At 38.2% G+C, this 22849-nt stretch overlaps 2 protein-coding genes and 1 long non-coding RNA gene across 3 annotated transcripts; all 3 read left to right on the forward strand.

Moving 5' to 3' along the window:
• Positions 1 to 7961: 7961 nt before the first annotated feature.
• Positions 7962 to 11427, forward strand: LOC131965145 (uncharacterized). Its single transcript, XM_059328481.1, has 3 exons — positions 7962 to 8414; positions 10767 to 10958; positions 11398 to 11427. The coding sequence occupies exons 1-3, from the start codon at positions 8244 to 8246 to the stop codon at positions 11425 to 11427; spliced, it is 393 nt and encodes a 130-aa protein (XP_059184464.1). The 5' UTR covers positions 7962 to 8243.
• On the forward strand, positions 11250 to 16919 carry LOC131965459 (homeodomain-interacting protein kinase 2-like). Its single transcript, XM_059328504.1, has 7 exons — positions 11250 to 11559; positions 12820 to 12943; positions 14159 to 14266; positions 14367 to 14447; positions 14539 to 14690; positions 16525 to 16659; positions 16778 to 16919. Exons 1-7 carry the CDS (start codon positions 11447 to 11449, stop codon positions 16917 to 16919), a joined length of 855 nt encoding a protein of 284 aa, XP_059184487.1. The 5' UTR covers positions 11250 to 11446.
• Positions 16920 to 17170: 251 nt separating this feature from the next.
• Positions 17171 to 20156, forward strand: LOC131973455 (uncharacterized). Its single transcript, XR_009394570.1, has 3 exons — positions 17171 to 17484; positions 17898 to 17968; positions 18051 to 20156. It is a non-coding gene; the product is annotated as an uncharacterized LOC131973455 (long non-coding RNA).
• The last annotated feature ends 2693 nt before the right edge of the window (positions 20157 to 22849 follow it).

Genomic DNA, 22849 nt, shown 5'->3' on the forward strand with positions numbered 1-22849 from the left:
TATATATATATATATATATATTTTTTTTTTTTTTTTTTTTTTTTTTTTTTTTGCCTGTTTGTTAGGTTATCAGGAAACTTTCTTCAGTTAAACTCACAAGCTATAGGTCCAGACACTATCATCCTCCTGGAGAATGTTCTGTCTCTCTTCCTCTTCTTTTTTTTAAAATACATTTTTTTCTGTTACCACAGATTTTTCTCTCTCGCTCTTTCTGCTATCGTCCCTATATGACATATGCCATATTTGAAGGTTAATAAATGTTATATACAGCATCAAAGAAAGTACACATCACTCCTCTTCTCTCCAATAATATTTACTTAAATTCAAATTTAATAAGCTTATATTTACAGTCACTAACTCACCATCGAATCGTGAGGAACTTGATTGATTTCACCTCTCATCCTTCATCCTCTATCCTGCAGTTCTGAGATACTGAGCATCCACATTTTCATATCCCAGCTGGCAAAACTGTTCTACAATCAGACTTATCTTCAAACCAAGTCAGCATCCTCACGGTACACTGAATACAACATGTCAAAAATTCTTGACTTTTACAAATTGTATTTTCAAGGCACAAACAAAGAAAAGCAATGTTCATTGTGTAATACTGATTGTAAAGGAGCTCCACACGTCAGTGGAAAACTACATGAATGTCACTCCAACACGACAATGCCTGAAATTATTATGTTTTTTGTGGAGGACGTTTTTAAGATATTGTTCAGCTCACCAAAAATAAATGAATAATGTAGCCGACTGTTCCAGTGAAACTTCAGAAAACAAATAACTTTTGGTTTGCAGTCTTCCAATATTATTCTAACTCTAGCACAGACATTGTGCTCTGCTTGGTGTCCAGACTTTGAAAAGCCACTTTACGTTTGGAAACAATGAAGACTTTATCAGTGAAACTTGTGGCCGTCTGACCGTGAAGCTCGCCGCCAAGTATCACTCCAAGAAAGCATCAAGTGTCCATCTGGCCACTAGCGCCAGTTGGCCCGCCAACATGCAGATGGCCCATTTGTGATGCTTCTCCATGTTTGAAGAGTCAATCAACTGTTAGTCCAAACCCAGCACATGCATAGCCAACTTTTTTAAAAATATATATATATTAAAACTTGTCTTTTGCTGATGTAATGTTTGTGTTACTTACTTTCTCGCTTTGTCCAAACTCTGACAGTATATACTGTGTATTTTCTAGCCTTACAAATATATATAAGTTATGGGAACAACTGACTCTAAAGTGAAGACTTTTAAAGTTTATTACTTTACTTTAATATCAAATGCCATTATATTCCCACACACACATATAAATAAATGTATATATATATATATATATATATATATTAGTGGTAGACCGATATGGGTTTTTTAATGTCGATGTCATTTTGGGCCGATTCTTGAAGCCGATATTGCCTTTTCTCTCTCCATTTATATGATAAAAATGAGACAATGATAACAAATGTTACACAAGTCTCAATTTAAACAAAAAAGAAGCATTTATTAACAAAACAAAGAAAACATATTAACAGTTGGATAGCAAACAATGTGTATGTTGTTCTCTCTATATATATAAATATATATATAAATAAATATATATTGATTAATTTTGATGAATTAATTACAAAGTCTCTAATTAATTAGATTAATTTTTCTAATCGAGTCCCAGCCCGAATATATATATATATATATATATATATATATATATATATATATAATGCCATTATATTTATATATATATATCCCTTCAATCAGTGACACTGCATTTTTCGATTTCCGATTCCTTTTCTTAGGACACTATTGATGCAGCCGAGAGGATGAAATTTATTCAGTTTGAAGAATTTGTGACAGCTCAAGGGTATGCATGTATTCTTTCATCAGCTACACTGAATATGCGATGAGCTTCACTGACTTTCTCCCAGCGTGTTTGTTATGGTCCAACCCCACTGCTATGCCTTTTTGAACAATTCCTCCTCGCAACATTCAGCAGCACTGCTGAAAATGTTGTTTCCTTGTGACTTTTAAAAAATCTACACTGTGGCCAGTGAAACACTCAAGCTGAGATGAGAATCGACCCAACTGTGGGTCGGGGAAACTACCATTTGAGGCCACTATCACCAGCCACTAAAAGATTTAAACGAGATGGAAATGGTTAGACTTTGATCACCAGCTGGCTGCTAATGACACTTATCTCTCCTAACATCTCTAGTGGACAGAATAATAACATCATTTCTCAAGGCCAACATGCTCCTGATACCCCATGGAGAGCAGCCGACTCAGCTGCATATCCACCGAACAGTGGAAAAAGATCCTTAACCCTCTGGAGTCTCCGAAAACGCCAAAGACTTCTTCATGACATCCAGACTAGAAAACAAAGCAGCGTGGAGCCCTACTGTAAATTTACCTCTAAAGTTCTGGCTGTAAACTCCATGAGGCCAGTTTCAGTTTGATGATGATGATATACCAAGTAAAACTGGAGACAAGCTCAAATAGATTTAGTATAAAATGATAGAACTGGATGTAACCCTCTTATATGTTAGATTTGCAAACTTTGTTCACATTTACAACATTTAAAATTCTTTATTGAGCATGACAGTGTTTTGAAAGTAAAAAAAAAAGATTAAAAATCATATTTTATGTTGGACTAAAGGACTACAAAGGACACAAAATGACTAAAAAAGGACACAAAGTGACTAAAAAAAGGAACAAAAAGACACAAAATGACACAAAATGACTAAAAAAAGACACAAAGTGACAAAAAAAAGGAACAAAAAGACACAAAATGACTAAAAAAGACACAAAATGTCACAAAATGACTAAAAAAAGACACACAATTACCAAAAAAAGACACAAAATGACTAAAAAAAGGAACAAAAAGACACAAAATGACTAAAAATTACCAAAAAAAGACACAAAATGACTAAAAAAGACACAAAATGACCAAAAAAAGACACAAATGACTAAAAAAAGACACAAAATGATTAAGAAATACACAACATGACCAAAATTGTTGGATCAAAATGTTGATCCTGTAAGTCAATAAAAAATCAACCATTATTAGGTTATATAGGTGACCAACATGGCATTTAAACATGTTTAAGTGGTGTATACAGGCAGGATGAAAAGGATTCAAAAATGGACAAAACAGCCCCAGACTCCATAGAGTTAACAGTCAAATCCGATTTGAAGCACCTCCACGCTGCACAGCTCCAACTTACACTGCCGGGCCAATATATTTCCAGCCAGGCAGAAGAAAGGCAGTACATGCTGGTGAGCTGGAGTGGGTGCTAAATATTTCAATAACAGCTCACTGACAGCGAGAAAGAGAGCAAGCGAACAGGAGATTCAGCGTGGCTTGGTGCTAGACGCTGCGGGAGCGGCAGCGAGGGGTGACAGGTTGGTGCAAGTGTTACATGAGGATGTGTCTGAAAACATCAGGACTCGGACGGATAACAACACCAAGAACGTTAAGAGTGAGAAGTGGGCCGAGGCCACATGGCACATTGATCAGAGAGGCTGGGGGGAGGCATCCTCCATCCCAGGCTCCACTTATACACCTGCTGGTAGAAGGTGTGTGTGAGTGGGAGACAAGCTTTTACTCTCCTGGAAAACATGGCCACGGGTGAGGCAGCCCAGCTGAGATTAATGTGAGTTCATACACAGTTTTCATTGAATTTATGTATGGGGAAGAAGAATGGAAAGCGTCCGCAGAGATGTGCTGTACATCAAGTAGACATGAAATCTAAAAAAAAAAATAATAAAAAAAGGTTTTAGATGTTGGACTAAGATCCACATTTTCTTTGAGGAAATATAAGAAACTGTCGTTTATTTTCATGCTGCCTGATACGGTGCTAGTCATACATTTCAAAGTCTGGACCCAAATCATGAAAACAGTAGGAGAACCAGCATAGAAATACAAGTCTGGCAGATTAATTCCCCCAGCTTACCCATCCTTCACTCACTCTGCCCTATTTGTCTAGGAAGATCAACTGAACCACACACACATACACACACACACACACACACACACACACACACACACACACACACAGTGGTGGAATGTAACCAAGTACATTTACTCAAGTACTGTACTTAAAGGAACACTCCACCGTTTTTTCATATTAAAACATGTTATTTGGTCAAGTAAGACGAGTTGATACAGACCTCTTGCGTCTCAATGCGTGCACTCAATCGCCCTGGCGCGCGGCGCCACTTGGCTAGCACTTAGCTTAGCCCAGTTCATTCATTAGGATCCAAACAGATGGACAGTTAGAAGCGACCAAACTCCTCCACGTTTTCCCTATTTAAATACAGCTACACAAGTAGTTAAACGACCAAGTATGGCGACACAAAATAAAACGTGGCGCTTTTCGAGGCGGATAAAAAGGAGAACTATAATGTATGGCAGAATACTAAGTGGGCTAAGCTAAGTGCTAGCCAAGTGGCGCCGCGCGCCAGGGCGATTGAGTGCACGCATTGAGACGCAAGAGGTCTGTATCAACTCGTCTTACTTGACCAATACTTGACTTACTCGTTTACTTGACCAAATAACATGTTTTAATATGAAAAAACGGTGGAGTGTTCCTTTAAGTATAATTTTGAGGTACTTGTACTTTACTTGAGTATTTCCATTTTATGTAACTTTGTACTTCTACTCCACTACATTTTGAGGCAAATATTGGACTTTTTACTCCACTACTTTTAGCTGACAGCTTAGTTTAGTTACTTTTCAGGTCGAAATTTGATATAAAAAACACAATACATTTAAAATCATTACGCATTTTTATTAATTAAACCACATAAAAGTATATTAAGTAGTTAAAATTAGCCCTACCTTGACAACAGTAAATCAAAGCTTACCTAAATGCAAAAATAATAATGCAATAATATATTTGGACTATCTGAGTGAGTCAACAAATACTTTTACTTTTGATACTTTAAGTACATTTTGATGCTGATACTTTTGTACTTTTACTTCAGTAAGTATTGAATGCAGGACTTTTACTTGTAGTGGAGTCATTTCACAGTGTGGTTTTAGTTCTTTTACTTAAGTAAGGGATCTGAATACTTCTTCCACCACTGCACACACACATACACACACACACACACTGTCTTCACAGTAGCCCGTTGAGTCCAGCTTGTACCACCCCAAGTTTTGTGTTTATGTTTTCCAACACAGTGATTAAAATGAAGTCTTACAGTAATTACTTGAAGAGCTGTCCCATGATTTATGCATGTACCACTCCAGGAATAAGTCTGTTTCTAGACACTGGCTGATAGATATATAGTGCAGGATATTGTGTGAGATCATGCTGTGCTAAACTTTTAGGAAGTGCTACATCTGGGTTATTTCCAGGGTGGGAAAATGACATCACGCTGGGGAATATTTCCATATAAAACTGACACTCAATTAACACATTAGTAGTGACTTCATAGTTTTCAAGCAAGTAAGCAGTTTGAGTTTATTAGGGACGTTAGTGAGATAATTGGTTAATCATGTGCCTGCTAGCTAATACACCCTAGCTTACGTAGCTAGCTAGTCTTTTGATCATTGAGCTGCTTGTGTAGTTCATGTTGGTTCATTCTCAGCAAAAGCTACTTCTAATTAATTCATGGGCCAAATGGTAACTTGTGTCATGAAATAGAATTAGTTGTTGTTGTTTTTTCCCTTTTTTGTCCTTTCTCAAGATGCTAATAAACATTACACTGTCCTCACTGGAAAGACGACAGCATTTATTGGTCAGCATTCTACTTTTAAACACAGTCATCTTAACCTTAAAGTGAAACTATTAAACATTTAATAAAATAAATATTTTTTCTGAAAAGTTGAATGCATTCAAGTTTTTACTCAAATGGGTTTTGCTTGGTCTGGTATGTCAGCTTGCTGACTTTATGACTCTTCTCTAAATGTGCATCAGTTATAATAAAGTTAAGCTATAAACTTTATGGTCTAATGATAAAACATAATGTGCTGCATTATCTTTCAGGTACTGTCCGGGGTCCATCAGATGATGCCATGGGGGCCCGAAAATACTTTATTCCATAGACTTGGAAAGAGACATCTGTGAATCTATATATTCACAGAAGTCAATTCTTTTTTTTTTTGCTTCATGCGCCACTGAGCAATTTTCATGGGAATGATTGGGGCCGATCTCCAACACTGTATCCTGTTCTCTATATATAGATGCACAGAAAAATGGAAGACATGAAAAGTAAAGCCAGAACATCTTGATCATTCTAGGCAGTCCTTATCATGCTGATCTACACTGTTAGCCTCTGCTGTAAAATACCATGAAATGATCAATAAGCCCAGCTATTCTCAACCTTGGGGTCGGGACCCCAATTGGGGTCGCGAGATGATTTCTGGGGGTCGCCAAATCATTTTGGAAGTCAGCTCTGTTTCCACTGTGTTAAAGTGTTCCTGTGTTAATGTTTTTTAGTCTTTTTGGTCACTTAATGTCCTTTTTTTGGGTCATTTTGTGTGATTTTTTTTGTCATTTTGTGTGTTTTATGGTCATTTTGTGTCTTTTTTTGTGTCTTTTTTTGATCATTTTGTGGTCATTTTGTTTCTTTTTGTGGTCATTTTGTGTATTTTTGGGTCATTTTGTGTCTTTTTTTATCATTTTGTGGTCAATTTGTGTCTTTTTTGGTGACTTTGTTTCCTTTTTTAGGTAATTTTGTTTCTTTTTTGTATGATATGAACTGTGTGTGTGAGATTCTGTTCAGTGAGCGGGGGTCGCGGACATGGGTTAAGTGCAGAAGTTACATATTATTCACAGCAATGACTGTTTTGGACATTACGAATAGTGCTACTGTATTTATAATAGGAAACAACTATTAAGTCGATGTCAATCACGCTTTGGTGTCATATTTTTTTTTAAATAAGATGACTTCTACAGTCTTCTATATTGAAGCTAAATTAAGATGTGACTCCAGCAGTTCATGGTAAGTAGTCTATGTTTGTTTCGTCTATCATAACCCGCTGATCATAACACAGTTTAAGTTAATTTCTAACAATAATTTCCCCCTGTAAACCTAACTGTATTTTCAACAAGATGTTGAGGAATGAGGAAAGTTTTCTGTTGTAAGCTGATCTGTAGCTGGCTTTCAGAGGAAGCGTTTTCCGCTGACGTACCTTCTAGACTTTTAATGTGAAAAGACAACAGGAAGTTGTTAACCCACAAGACATAATGAGCTTCGCTTCAGGTTTGGTTCCTTGGAAACTACAAATGTATGCTAATAATTTGTACTTTGGCTATAACGCCACATCCTCTGAATGCTAACGGTAAGTTCAATAACTCATACAAATTCAACATGTCTAATGGTCACGTTATTATCCTTTGTCAACAGTTATATTAACTTAATCTGAAACTGACTATGCATTTTTATGTCAGTGAAAATAAATATAATATAAGATATTATAATATAATATAATATATCCCATTCGGTTGCTACATTTGGCAAGGTTAGTTTTGGTTAGTTGCGGGATACAGTCTGGTTTTTTGTACTTCCCAGTTAGTTTTCAGTTATAGTAGATTAATTATATTATATTATTATTATTAGATTATTACAGTAAGTGTATCCCTAAAGATACGAAAGAACACAATAACAGACAATAAACGTTGGGTACTGCACGTAGGCAGCAGAACCTGTTTTTATTGAAAACATCTGATTTAGTGCATTTAATGTCCATAAAACACACATAACAGGTATTGTATATATATATATATATATATATATATATAAAGATTGTCAGGGGTCACAAGCAAAGAAAAATTAAATTGAATCAAAAATACTGAAGTGGGAGCATAATCTCACAGTTTTTATAGCTTTCTTGTTTTAAGCATTAGATATTGTACATCTCCAGTTCTTTCATAAAAACACAAAATAAAGGTTTCACTTTGGCAAATTTACATTTATGGATGTAAAACTTTGCAAGGATTATAATTAGATTAATTAAATAATATTCTTTTTCAACTGAAATGTTACTCATTTTAAAACCAAGAGAACGTTCTCTGTAGAACTCCGGAACTCAGCAGTTGTGACATCATAAACTTCTAGAACTCTTCAAAATGTAGCAGTTCTGAGTGAAATCAGCTCATTAGACAGACAGACAGCAGACAGACAGACAGACAGACAACATGCCACTGTGAAACGGGTGAGTCCATCTCTGATATCCACAGCATCTTTATTCACACTAACCCTTTTTTTTCTGTTTATTTTCAGGTTTGGGAGAACACTGCAAAAAAATGGCAGAAAGTAACTCATCTGGTTGTTTTGCATTCAACGCTGGCGACTTTAAGTTCTTTAACGTTGTGGGACAGGGCGGCTTCGGTAAAGTGATCCGGTGTTTGAAGAAAGACACGAGACAGACCGTGGCAGTAAAGATCCCCATGTCCCTGCAGAGAGACAGCACTGAGGTGAAACACTGGGCACACACATCTATACATCATTAAGTATCATATTTAGTCCTGTCAGCAACTACTTAAATATTGCATTAATAGGTTTTTAAAGGACTAAACCCTTCCCTCACTGATTAAGCCAAACATCTATATATAAATTGTTTATCTATTATTATTATTTATGTTATTTTAATGACGTGTCATTTTATTTAAGTGGTCAAATGTAACTGCATTGTTACAAATTGTCATTTGTCTATTATTTTATGATTCAACTGTATCTACTTTCTAGTATTTTATTGCATTTTATTGGCATTATTAGTGATTCATTGTTTTGTGTTTTATTTTGCAAGTTTTTTAATTTACATTTCTCACTGATTTGTGTGCACTGAAGTTTTTAAATTATTTGTTTTTCTGTGTTTTTTATGGTCTACAATTATTCAGCCTTTTTATCAACACTTTGAACTGCAAACTGTATATAGTTTTTAGCATTTTATAGTATTTTATTGTCATTATTATTGATGTATCTTGTAATTTTATCTTATTCTATTTAACACTTTGACTCCAAATGTATTTCTTATTTCAATCTGACAGCATAAAATACTTTTCATATTCATATTATTACTACAAAAGTTAGTTATGCTGTATTATTGTACATTAAATTACCCAGCAGTATATAAAGTGTACTTTGAGTACTTTTGGTTCTTGAAGTGTATTTTGATGCTGATACTTTGTGTAATGTTACTGTACTTTTACCTGTAACAGTATTTTCACTCTGTGGTATTGCTGCTTTTACTTTATTATTGGTAAAGATAAAGTTGTTTTATATGGGAGAACGCAGAAGTTTTCATGAATTCAAAAACAACTAAACTGAAAACTGAACCTACAAGCTCAACCTTTAAATAACTATATAAATAGTTCATAAATGCAGTGCTGCAAGAAGTATTCCGATGTTCTACTTGAGAAAAATTCCATATAAGTTTAAAAAAAAACAATGGGCATAAAGTGTTTGTTTAAACTTGTAATAAATAAATAAAATCTGCCAAGGGAACATGTTAAAAGTTGCTAGTTCAAATGTGTATTACGTTATTTTTACTAGAAATTAGAGAAATATATTTGGTAATACTGCTGTGTAGTAATACCAGACTGTAGGAATACTCTGTTACAAGTAAAAAAATTAACTCAGAGAATAGAAAATGTAAGTACTTGTCATGGAGAATGACCCATTTTAAATAAATATAAATTAAATTGTGTAATTGGAATTATTGATGATGGAGGCTAATTTTAGATGTCAAATAGAAATTTAAAGAAAAATGATTAAAGAGGAAAGCAGCAAATCTTTACATTCTAGAAGCTGAAATAATAGAATGTTTTTGCATGAAAAATGCATAAAACTTAATTATTTTTCTGTCAGTTAACTTCTTGATTTTTACTTCTGTATGCAAAAATCATAATTTGTAAAGTAACTTGATACTAAGGCTACGTTTACATGATGACGGCCTGAACACGAGACGCAAAAGTGGCATCGCGTCTTGGAAATAATCCGACATGTTTGTTTATTTCCCTGTACTGGCATATATGTATGTGACGTAAACGCGTAGGTGACGTGAGCAGATCTGAGCAGAGTTTTGCGTCTTTGCAGTGTAGACGGACACGATACGGCGGAACGTATTCAACTTTTCCACTTTGAAGGGTGGTTTCAGATTTTTGCGTTTTTAAGCCCCAAAAACACCGTCACCGTCTAATCCAGGGGTCTCAAATTCAAATTACCTGGGGGCCGCTGGAGGCAGTATCAAAATGACCAAAAAAGACACAAAATTACTGTTAAAAAAAAGGACACAAAATGACCAAAAAAGACAAAATTATTTAAAATAGACACAAAATTACCCAAAAAAACCCCACAAAATGACTAAAAATGACACAAAATTATTTTAAAAAGACACAAAATTATTTTAAAAAGACACAAAATTACCAAAAAAGACACAAAATTCCTAAATAAAATGACAGAAAATTTCCAAAAAGACACTAAATTATTTAAAAAAGACAAAATTATTTAAAAAGACACTAAATTATTTTTTAAAAAGCAACTAAAGGGACCTTCCACACACAATAGGTAAAATGGCATTCATATAAAACTCACATTAAACTTTCATATCAAGGCGGGGGCCACAAAATATCGTCACGAGGGCCACAATTGGCCCGCGGGCCGCGAGTTTGAGACCCCTGATCTAAACAAAAGATAAAATATTTTGTCGTTTTTACCCGCAAGCGTCCTCATGTAAACGGGGCCTAAAGCTCTCAGATAAATGTGGTCCAGTAAAAGGTAATTTATTATTTCCCAGAACAGAAATGCTAACCCTCTCTGTGTTTCAGGTTTCAATGATGGAGCAGCTAATGCGCCTGAAACTGGACCAGAAACACATAGTTGAGTTCTTCGGCTGGTTCCACACCTCTTTAGGGAAGGCCTTGGTGTTTGAACCTCTGGACATTAGCTTAGAGGACTTCATCATTCAGAGAGACTGTGCCCCCATGCTGCTGAGTGACATCAGAGTCATCATCCAGCAGGTAAGCACACACACACACACACACATACTGAAATATGTAGATATCATGCAATGTTTCTCAAAATATCAGCTGCATATGAATAGCAGTGTCTGTAAAAAATATATTTTGCCTTAGTTTGTTTTTATTTAGTTTTTTTTTTATGTATGTAGACATTTTTTGTATCTGTTAATTCTGAAAAACACAATAAATATAATTTTCCATCAAATATCAGCTGCATAAGGTCAGCGGTGTATGTGTGGAAAAAAAATAATTAATATTATTTTTAAATGTATTTTTATTTTCAGTTTTTTTTATGTATGTAGACATTTAATGTATCTGTTATATCTGAAAAAACAACAACAATACATATAATTTATTATGAAACTGAACACTTTAAGCCGTCGTACTTCCTCTCACCTGTCTCTTTGTTGTACTCGCAGCTCGCCACGGCATTCGACAGTCTGAAGAACCTCGGAGTGATCCACGCTGACCTGAAACTGGACAACGTAATGATGGTGGATCAACGGAAACGACCCTTTGAGGTCAAACTCATTGATTTCGGCCTGGCAATGCACAAGTCAGAAGCCATGCAGGGGATGACCGTGCAGGTGGTTTCCCACAGGTAAGATCCAGTTTTCATCACATGGGAGCGAGCTATCAGTCTGCACACCATCTGCATTTCCTGTTCATTTAGTTTAGATCATGGGTCTCAATCTTGCGGCCCTCGTGACGATATTTAGTGGCCCCATCTTGATATGAAAGTTTAATGTTAGTGCGGTCTGCGAGTTTAATATGAATGGCACTTTACTGATTTATGTGTGGAAGGTCCCTTTATTGCACAAACTGGAGCTTTGTTTGACTTGTTTCTATGACGACGTTTACAACAACAGCACAGCGGGTAATGAACAGCCCGGTAGCAGTCGTCCTTTATTTATTTATTTATTTATTTATTACTATATTTCTATAGCACCTTTCAAAACCAGGGTTACAAGGTGCTTTACAAAGTACATTATTATGGAGGCAATACAACAGTTAAAACAAAAACAACAGAACATCATCAAAAACAGTGAACAAGCAAAAATAATAGGATACAAAATTAAAATATGTGTAAGAACGTTAGAAATCATTGCACAAATGCCAGTCTGTACAAGTGGGTTTTCAAAAGTTTTTTAAAATGATACACAGACTCAGCTGCTCTGATACTGAGGGGGAGCTTGTTCCACAGCGTTGGAGCTAAGACAGTAAAGGCGTGATTTTTTTAGGCGCTCGTTATCCCGGTACTTTCTACCATCTGCAAATGTCGTGATGTTCACGTCATCATGAAAGACATAAATATCAAGCGCAAAAATAAAGGCAACTGCTACCGGACTGTTATTATCTGGCGTGTTGTTGTTACCGGAAGAAATGTCGTGCATTTGCGGAAATGAGGTTCTCTGTGCGTCGCTGGCTGGCTAAACACTTGACTGAAACTTTATTGCGTGAGCGACACCAAGTGGAATGAATATATATCTTGTCACACAGCCACAATCATGTCTTTTTCAAAACCTGCAGTGAAGAGAAAGGTTGGTGACGAGTACAGACAGTTTCAGGTGAAGTGGGCAAGAGAAGCCTTTTTCAGAAGAACCGTTCATGTTTTCACTATTCCATTCATGTTCAGGACAGTTCATGTTCAGAAGACAAAATTGAAGTTAAATAACTGTTAGAATTAATGACATTTGAGAAGTTTGGATGTTTTTTAGCAATTTTTTTTTTTGTGGAATACCTGATGCTGCCCAGCCTCACCCAGATACTGCCTCCAGCGGCCCTCAGGTAATTTGACTTTGAGACCCCTGGTTTAGATTCTTGAAATGTGACCCTCTTTGTGCTGTTCTTTCATATTCAGGGCTCCAGAAATCATGTTGGGCCTCCCAGTGACCGAGGCCATTGATATATGGTCTCTGGGCTGCATGATGGCCTCCATGCTCCACGGCAAGGATCTCACCACAGGAGAAAACGAGTATGAAATGGTAAGTCCTCCACCGGAGCTGGACTCCCCGTTCTATTCCTGAACCACCAAGCTCGCTCCTTTTCACCAGCTGGATCTAGCCATTTTCAAGCTGCCGAAACCAAAAAAACCTCAAAGCCTTCGTCAGCACAACCAGATTGTTACGATAGATTAAACTGTGAAAAATGACTTTTCTAGAATCATTCACCTGAAAGCATTAACAATTTTAATTTTACCAGCTGCATGGCTCATTTCCAGAGTTAGACATCAGCAGATGATTTATCTGGCTATCAGCAAGCTTAAACATGTTAATGTTGCAAAATGGTTACTTTAAGGCACCAAAACCATGTTTCGGAAACATAACAGGATTAGGCCTTAAAGAACAGTCTCCCCCTGCTGGAACTGAGAAAGAATGCAGGTTTAAGGTTTTTTCGTTGTGTAAAGCAGTAGTTCTCAACCTTTTAAAGTCGCGACCCCCCAATTTAATTTTTTGCATGTTGTCCGCGACCCCCGCTCACTGAACACAATCTCACAGTTCAGATCATACAAACTCAGTTGATACAACGAATTTTGGACAAATAATGAAGCAGACAACAACTAAAACATCTCTGTCTGTGCATTTATATATTTTTATATATATTTTTTTAATTATATTTTATTGTTACTTTTAATCTAAGTCCTTTGCTATAAGTTTAAAGGTCTATTTTTACCTCCTGAGTGTGTAACAGTCAGCTTCAAGCCAAAGACTCCTTGGAAAGTAAGAACTTGATACTTTGGCATTTGTCAGAAAAGACACAACATTACCCAAATTACATAAAATAAAAGTAAAATTTAAATTAAGCAAAAAAGGACTCAAATTGACCAAAAAATGACCCCAAAAAGACGCAAATTGACCAAATAAGACACAAAATGACAAAAAAAAGACCCAAAAAGACTAAAAAAAAAGACATAAAATGACCAAAAAAGACACAAATTGACCACAAAATGATCAAAAAAGACACAAAATTACTTTAACAACCCTCACAAAATGACCAAAAAGACTAAAACACATTAACACATGAACACTTAAACACAGTGGAGACAGAGCTGACTTCCAAAATGATTTGGCGACCCCCAGAAATCATCTCGCGACCCCAATTGGGGTCGGGACCCAAAGGTTGAGAATAGCTGGTGTAAAGAACATCGAGACAAAAAGAGAAAACTTGTTGCATGTGCTGATCTGATTTTTTCTCTCCAGGTCCAGGACATCACGGCTCTCCTGGGTCTGCCAGCAGACCATCTCCTAGATGCAGGACTCAAGACTAAGAGATATTTTACGATGGAGCGCGGTGCCTGGAGGCTAAAGGTACCACAATAAAGCATTAAATCTGTGTTTAACATATTTAAAATACCCAACATGTATCAGTTTATTTAGAGGAAGATTCACACAGATTCTCTTCTTTCAGACCCATGAGGAATACTGCAGGAAACACCCTCAGCGGCAGTACAAGACCGGTGTGTCTTACTGTCTGGACGACTTCAGAAAGGTGAGTATGAAGCAGCCGCTGCTTTTTATCGCTCCCCTATTCATGAATCATCTGGACAACTTGACTGACAAGTGTTTGTATCCTGAACCAGGTACGTCTGGAGAGGAACAGGTCCGAGGCTATGCAGCGAGCGCAGTGCATCGACCTCTTGGAGGCCATGCTGATCCTGGACCCGGCCAAGAGGATCACTCCCAAAGAGATCCTTAATCACCCGTTCATCACTGGTAGACAAAGCAGCTCCAGGTAAGTGTGTGTGTGTTTAAGCAGTTTAAAAAGTGATGATAGGGTTATTATGGTGCTTTAGGCAAGACACAAGTCAGCAAGTTTTTCTCCCATAACATGTCTTCTTTCAGAATAGTGGAATCAAATATTTTGGTGTATATTTTACTGTATTTTTTCTCCTAAATTCACTAAAAGTTGGCTTTGTATTGCAAAATTGTAAGTTAATAACAAGTTATGTGTGTTAATAATGGTAATAATGAGTTTATAAACTACATTACTATGTGTTATACATACATATATAGAAATATTATTGTTATATAACTGAATATAGTAAATTAACATAGGAAGAAGGGGTGGGATTTAATAAGGTTTGGCTTCTTCCCACTCCTTTTGAACACAAATGGTTGTGTGTTGAGTGTTGTTGTTGTTTCATTTTGTGTCTTGTATTTATTGTTGTTTGTTTGTTTTTAAATGTTCATCTTTTTTTTGTGTTCAAATAAATTCTCAATCAGTCAATCAATCAATCAATCAATCAATCAATCAACAAACACGTAGTACCACAACCTCGTCATCACAGGCATCGTTGGAAAGCTCCCACCCTCCTGCACAATATTATGTGTTTTACATGTTCTACATACTATATCATCCCTTCAAAAAGTCATTTCCATAAAGAACGTATGAAATCTTGAAAGTTTTTTCCTCATAAATCCCAACTTCAGCTCCACTTACAGACAGCAAACTGACCAGTTTTATTCCCAACTATATTCTGAAGGTTTTCACAATATCCTGATTAATACAACCTTTTGTGACTTAAAAACTTTATGAATTTTCTATTCTGTTTTCTTAATGGCTTTTGACAGTATTTATGACATGATAAAAGGAGGTATCCCATTTTCCTTCAGTTAAATTATTTGAAAAATCTAATTTATCAACAAATTAAAATAATAACTTTGAAATTTGGGTGGGGAGAGAGGTACTGCCTCAAGCGAAGGAGCTCAAGTATCCCGGGGTCTTGTTCACCAGTGAGGGTAGAACGGAGCGTGAGATGGACAGGCGGTTTGGTGTGGCGTCGGCAGTGATGCGGGCGTTGTACCGGACCGTTGTGGTGAAGAAGGAGCTGAGCCTGAAGGCAAAGCTCTCGATTTACCGGTCCATTTATGTTCCAACCCTCACCTATGGTCATGAGCTTTGGGTAGTGACCGAAAGAACAAGATCATGGATACAAGCGGCTGAAATGAGCTTCCTCCGTAGGGTGGCTGGGCTCAGCCTTAGAGATATGGGGAGGAGCTCAGACATCCGGAGGGAGCTCGGAGTAGAGCCGCTGTTCCTTCGCATCGAAAGGAGCCAGCTGAGGTGGTTTGGGCATCTGGTAAGGATCCTCCCGGGCGCCTCCCGTTAGAGGAGTTCCGGGCACGTCCAGCTGGTAGGAGGCCCCGGGGAAGACCCAGAACACGGTGGAGGGATTATATCTCTCTCCTGGCCTGGGAACGCCTCGGGGTCCCCCAGGAGGAGCTGGACGTTGTGGCTGGGGAGAGGGGCGCCTGGAACCTGCTTAGCCTGCTGCCCCCGCGACCCGGCCCCGGATAAGCGGAGGAAAATGGCTGGATGAAATTTGCTTCATCTAATGTAAAGATTTATGTCCTGGATTTATATGCAACTTAGTGCATATTCAATGGGTTCACGCTTCATTTGCATATCTAAACATAACATATCTGAAAACCTGTAATGCAAAAAAATATTGTCTTAACGTAAATAACCAATTGGGGAAGTTTCATGGTCACATCCAAGTAAAAAAAAAGACCCTATTCACCTGTAGTGTATCCACTTAAAGTCTTGTTTTCTGTTTTCAACCCAGTCGCAAGAAGAAGACAAGCTTCAGATGGATGAAAAGGAGAATCGCACCCGATCCCACAGCTGCTCCACCACGTGTGATCCCGGTCCGTCCTGCAGCAGCTGAACTAAGGCTGCTCGACATTGATGAGGAGATCAGGTAAGATTATCCTATCTACTTAAATTCTAGGGTAAAAAACAGGTGTTTCTTTAAATATGTCGCGATAGCAACAGGAATAAAACCCCTAACTCTATATGTTTGTTTGTTTGTGTGTCAGTGAGCCTTCTGCTCTGAGCGATGACAACAACAACATCGAAAGACATCGCAGCAGTCCGTCTCCTACAGTCGCTCGTGAAGTCGTGGTCCGTCTGGCATTAGCTGAACTCAGGCTGGTGGACATTGATGAGAAGATAAGGTAAGATTTCTTATCGAAGAAAATTCGGGGGAAAAAACAGGTCTTTCTTTAAAAATGTTGCAACAGGGATTTAACCCTAACTTTGTATGTGTGTGTTTGTGTATAAGTGAGGAGCCTCCTGTTGCTCTGAGCGATGACGATGACGACAACGAAAGACATCACCGCAGTTTATCTCCTACAGCATCTCCACCAGGTTTGATCCCTGTCCGTAAGCTGCTGCAGGAGAGACGAGGTGTGATCCTGGTCCGTCCTGCAGCAGCTGAAAACAGGTTGTCATACATTGATAAGGAGATCAGGTAAGATTATCTAATCTAAGAAAATTCTGGGGAAAAAATCAGGTGTTTCTTTAAATGTGTCGCGACAGCAACTGGGATAAAAGCCTAACCCTAATGTGTGTGTTTGTGTTTAAGTGAGGAGCCACCTGCTGCTGTGGGCGAGGACGATGACGACGACATCGAAAGAGATCAAAGCAGTCCATCTCCCACAGCTGCTCCACCAGGTGTGATCCTGGTTCGGCCCGCTGCAGCCGAGAATTCGCTGCAGCTGGAAGACGAGGAGAGAGCAACCAGGTATGATGACTCAACCTGCCTGCAGACAACACTTTGCATGATGTATGACGGAAGTTATGCACATTTCTTCCTGCGTTATTTTACAGTTGTCCAGCAACAGAACTCATTAGTGTGTGTGTGTGTGTGTGTGTGTGTGTGTGTGTGTGTGTGTGTGTGTCCAGCTGACAGAATCACAGGAGTTGTTGTTAGTGTGTTTGGCTGTGGATAATGATGTATATGTATGTCTGATATTTCACAAAAAGTGTGAATGTTTGGATTTTAACTCATAAAGAACAGAAATGGGAAGATACAGAATTATACAAAAACCTGAAAAAACTGCAAAAAAAGATATTACGTATGCCCTTTAAGATGTCATAGAATCAATACACCAACTGTCTATGTGTTTGTTTGTTTGTTTGTGTGTGTGTGTTTAGACTGCCGGTTGGACTGAATAAGACGTACTCTGTGAAAAGGACGGACAGAGAGACAACGGCCAGGACACGTGGTGAGGAACAGAAACAGTCACTTCTTTTGTCTTGTGTTCATTTGAAGGATGTTTGAGGTGCTTAACACTCTTTGATTTACAGACGGCAACGGGACCCAGAAGAAGACAGAGAAGAAGAAGAAGAACTGCTTCCGCCGCTTCGTCTCCTGGATGAAGAAGACCTTCAGCTCCTGCTGCGCTGCCGCAGAGGACCATGATGATGACGACGAGCACTATGGGCTCAGCAGGAGGTGTTGATCCTCCTCCTGTCTATGGAGAATCTGTTCTCTCCTGGTGACAGTGTGGGTTTTCTCCGGGTGCTCCGGTTTCTCCCACACTGTTACATTTTACCCTCTGAAAACTAACATCCCGCCGCTGGGACTAGGTTTTCTTTAAAAAAAAAAATTGCCGAAAACACAGCGTTTACTGTCCGAGTTTCCGACGGTCCTTGAATATTTGGGTTACTAATGTTTCCGTTAGAAAAAGTAACCTAAAGGAACTTGAAATAGTTCTCTCCTAGTGACTGTGTGGGTTTCCTCCGGGTGCTCCGGTTTCTCCCACACTGTTAACACATTTTACCCTCTGAAAACCAACATCCCGCCGCTGGGACTAGGTTTTCTTAAAAAAAAAATTTTTTTAAATCGCCCAAAACACAGCCTTTTCCGAGTTTCCGACAGTCTTCGAACATATAGGTTACAAATGTTTCCGTTAGAAAAAGTAACCTAAAGGAACTTAAAATAGTTCTCTCCCAGTGACTGTGTGGGTTTCCTCCGGGTGCTCCGGTTTCTCCCACACTGTTAACACATTTTACCCTCCGAAAACCAACATCCTGCCGCTTGGACTAGGTTTTCTTAAAAAAAAAAAAATTGCCGAAAACACAGCGTTTACTGTCCAAGTTTCCGACGGTCCTTGAATATTTAGGTTACTAATGTCTCCGTTAGAAAAAGTAACCTAAAGGAACTTAAAACATTTCTCTCGCGGTGACTGTGTGGGTTTCCTCCAGGTGCTCCGGTTTCTCCCACACTGTTAACACATTTTACCCTCTCAAAAAACCAACATCCCGCTGCTGGGACTAGGTTTTCTTTTTTTTTTTTTTATGGCAGAAAACACAGCGTTTAACGTAGAAAGAAATAGTTAGAAACAGGCACTACTGTCCCAAGTTTCCGATGGTCCTCGAATATTTAGGTTACGAATGTTTCCGTTAGCAAAAGGATCTTAAAACAGTTCTCTCCCGGTGACAGTGTGGGTTTTCTCCGGGTGCTCCGGTTTCTCCCACACTGTTAACACATTTTACCCTCTGAAAACCAACATCCCGCCGCTGGGACTAGGTTTTCTTAAAAAAAAAAAAAAAAATGCCGAAAACACAGCGTTTAACGTACAAAGAAATAGTAAAAACAGGCAATACTGTCCGATTTTCCAACGGTCCTCGAATATTTAGGTTACGAATGTTTCCGTGAGAAAAAGTAACCAAAAGGAATTTAAAGGAACACTACACCGTTTTTTCATATTAAAACATGTTATTCGGGTAAGTAAGACGAGTTGATACAGACCTCTTGCGTCTCAATGCGTGCACTCAATCGCCTTGGCGCGCGGAGCTACTTGGCTAGCACTTAGCTTAGCCCAGTTCATTCATTAGGATCCACACAGATGGACAGTTAGAAGCGACCAAACTCCTCCACGTTTTCCCTATTTAAATACAGCTACACGAGTAGTTAAACGACCAAGTATGGCGACACAAAAGAAAACGTGGCGCTTTTCGAAGCGGATAAAAAGGATAACTATAATGTATGGAGGAATAGCACTTGGGAGCACTTCGACTCGGCGCAGTAATATCATCACTCCTGACGGAAGTGAGAGGGAGCGGAAGTGATGATATTACTGCGCCGAGTCGAAGTGCTCCCAAGTGCTATTCCGCCATACATTATAGTTATCCTTTTTATCCGCTTCGAAAAGCGCCACGTTTTATTTTGTGTCGCCATACTTGGTCGTTTAACTACTCGTGTAGCTGTATTTAAATAGGGAAAACGTGGAGGAGTTTGGTCGCTTCTAACTGTCCATCTGTGTGGATCCTAATGAATGAACTGGGCTAAGCTAAGTGCTAGCCAAGTAGCTCCGCGCGCCAGGGCGATTGAGTGCACACATTGAGACGCAAGAGGTCTGTATCAACTCGTCTTACTTACCCGAATAACATGTTTTAATATGAAAAAACGGTGGAGTGTTCCTTTAAAGTAGTTCTCTCTCTGGGTTTCCTGCTGGTGCTCAACACATTTTACCCACTGAACACCAACATCCCGCCGCTGGGACTAGGTTTTCTTTTTTTTTTAAAAGAGCCAAAAATAGACTGTTTAACATAGAAAGAAACTGTAAAAACAGGCATTATTGTCTGAGTTTCTGCAGTCCTCGAACATATAGATTACGAATGTTTCCGTTAGAAAAGGTAACCAAAAGGAATTTAAAATAGTTTTCTCCCAGTGACTGTGTGGGTTTTCTCCTGGTGCTCCGGTTTCCCCCACACTGTTAACACATTTTACCCTCTGAACACCAACATCCTGCCGCTGGGACTAGGTTTTCTTAAAAAAAAATTTAAATAAAAAAATAAATAGAGTATATAACATAGAAAGAAACTGTAAAAACAGGTATAATCGTCAGAGTTAGAATCTTTGCGACAGTCCCCCTCTGTTAGGAAAAGTAACCAAAAAGAACTCAGTGATATTTCTGTCCCAATCACTTTATTTTACATGTCTCATTTAAAAGCCATGATTGATTGCATTTACCCCAATATCGCAATACGCCGCACTACATATATAGGGGCAGCTGCTTTGATTACGGAGAAGCAAATAACGGCTCACAAGACCGCAGCAACCAATCAGGAGGAGGATCAGTGTCCAATATGTACCTACCCTTTCCGTTGTGATGAATTGCTGGTGTGTTGTGTGAATTGCTGGTGTGTTGTGATGAATTGCTGGTGTGTTGTGATGAATTGCTGGTGTGTTGTGTGAATTGCTGGTGTGATGTGGTGAATTGCTGATGTGGTGAATTGCTGGTGTGTTGTGATGAATTGCTGGTGTGTTGTGTGAATTGCTGGTGTGATGTGGTGAATTGCTGGTGTGTTGTGATGAATTGCTGGTGTGTTGTGTGAATTGCTGGTGTGATGTGGTGAATTGCTGGTGTGTTGTGTGAATTGCTGGTGTGTCGTCTGAATTGCTGGCAAGTTGTTGTGAATTGCTGGTGTGTTTTTGTATGAATTTCTGGTGTGTTGTGTGAATTGTTGATGTATTGTGTGAATTGCTGGTGTGTTGTGTGTATTGCTGGCGTGTTGTGTCAATTGCTGGCGTATTGTGTCAATTGCTGGTGTGTTGGCATGACAGGCATTATTGTCCGAGTTTCCGATGATTCTTGAACATATCATAGGTTCCGAAAGTTTCTGTTAGAAAAAGTAACCAAAAGGAACTTTAAACAGTGACATTTCTGTCAGAATCACTTTACTCTCCATGCATCATTTAAAACATGCATTTACATTAACCAGGTCCTGTTAAAACCATTACATTCTGCGCTCCTCAGCCACTATAGTGTTAGAGCCGGGGCTCTCAAAGCCTCCCGCACTCTTCCCTGGTTCTTTTGTTCTAGATTAGTTTTTTATAAAAGACTCAAAACAACTTAATACAGTTTACCATTTATTGAAAGAATAATAGCCATATGCCGTAAGCGACTGGACTGCTTAGCCATTAGCCGCAGCTAGCAATTTAAGGCTGACGTCACGTTAATGATTATAAACAATTTAAATAAATAAATCAGGCACGTAGTATGTCCATATTACGTTAATTGACACAGTGTCAGTATACATAACCATAGAATTAATAAGTTTACATAAATGTTGGTGACTGAAAAGTGCTATTTTCTCTCTTGAAGTCCCAGAATGAAGCAGAGAAAAGTCGACTTATCAAGCTTGCCTAATATTGTGCACAGCATACCTCAAAATATTGTTCTAGTTGTTATTGTTTATTGTATTTATTTTTTGCACTACCTCAGATCTGAAGCTTATCATAGTTGCAGTTTATTTTTGCACAACTGTTTTTTATTATAAATATTTAACCTGTGGTTCTGTTAAATTTTACATGTTGCATCTTGTTAATAATTTTGGGGTCTTTGTTTTAATCCTTGTGGTAACGAAAATGGTATCGAGTGTCGAATATTTTCCTGCGTATCGGTATCGAGTTGAATATTTTAGTATCGTGACAACCCTAATTCACAGTTATCTTCTGGATGTGGGACCCACCCTGACAGTAGGTTGGACTTTTTCGCGATTGGTCAATTCAGGATGGTGACATCACCATAATTTAGATCCTGGCGTTTTAGCAAACTATAGACCAATATCTAACCTCCCCTTCATCTCTAAGATCCTGGAGAAAGCAGTCGCAAATCAACTTTGTCATTTTCTTCAACACAATAGTCTATATGTGGACTTCCAGTCAGGATTTAGAACTGATCATAGCACAGAAACAGCATCGGTGTACAATTGACCATCGTATCCTATTACAGAGACTGGAACATGTAATTGGCATTAGAGGAACGGCACTGGGCTGGTTTAAATCGTACTTATTAGACCGTTTCCAGTTTGTTCATGTGAATAATGAATCCTCCGTGCGCACTGATGTTAACCACGGTGTTCCACAGGGTTCTGTGCTTGGACCAATTTTATTCACCCTTTATATGCTCCCTCTAGGTAATATAATTAGAAAACATTCAATTAACTTTCATTGTTATGCTGATGACACTCAGTTATATCAATCAAGCCAGGTGAAACTGATCAGCTAGCCAAACTAAATGCATGCCTTAAAGACATAAAAACCTGGATGGTCCACAACTTCCTAATGTTAAACTCGGAAAAAACAGAAGTGATTG

This window comes from Centropristis striata, chromosome 1 (assembly GCF_030273125.1).
Source record: "Centropristis striata isolate RG_2023a ecotype Rhode Island chromosome 1, C.striata_1.0, whole genome shotgun sequence".
In the NCBI taxonomy this organism is placed as follows: Eukaryota; Metazoa; Chordata; class Actinopteri; order Perciformes; family Serranidae; genus Centropristis; species Centropristis striata.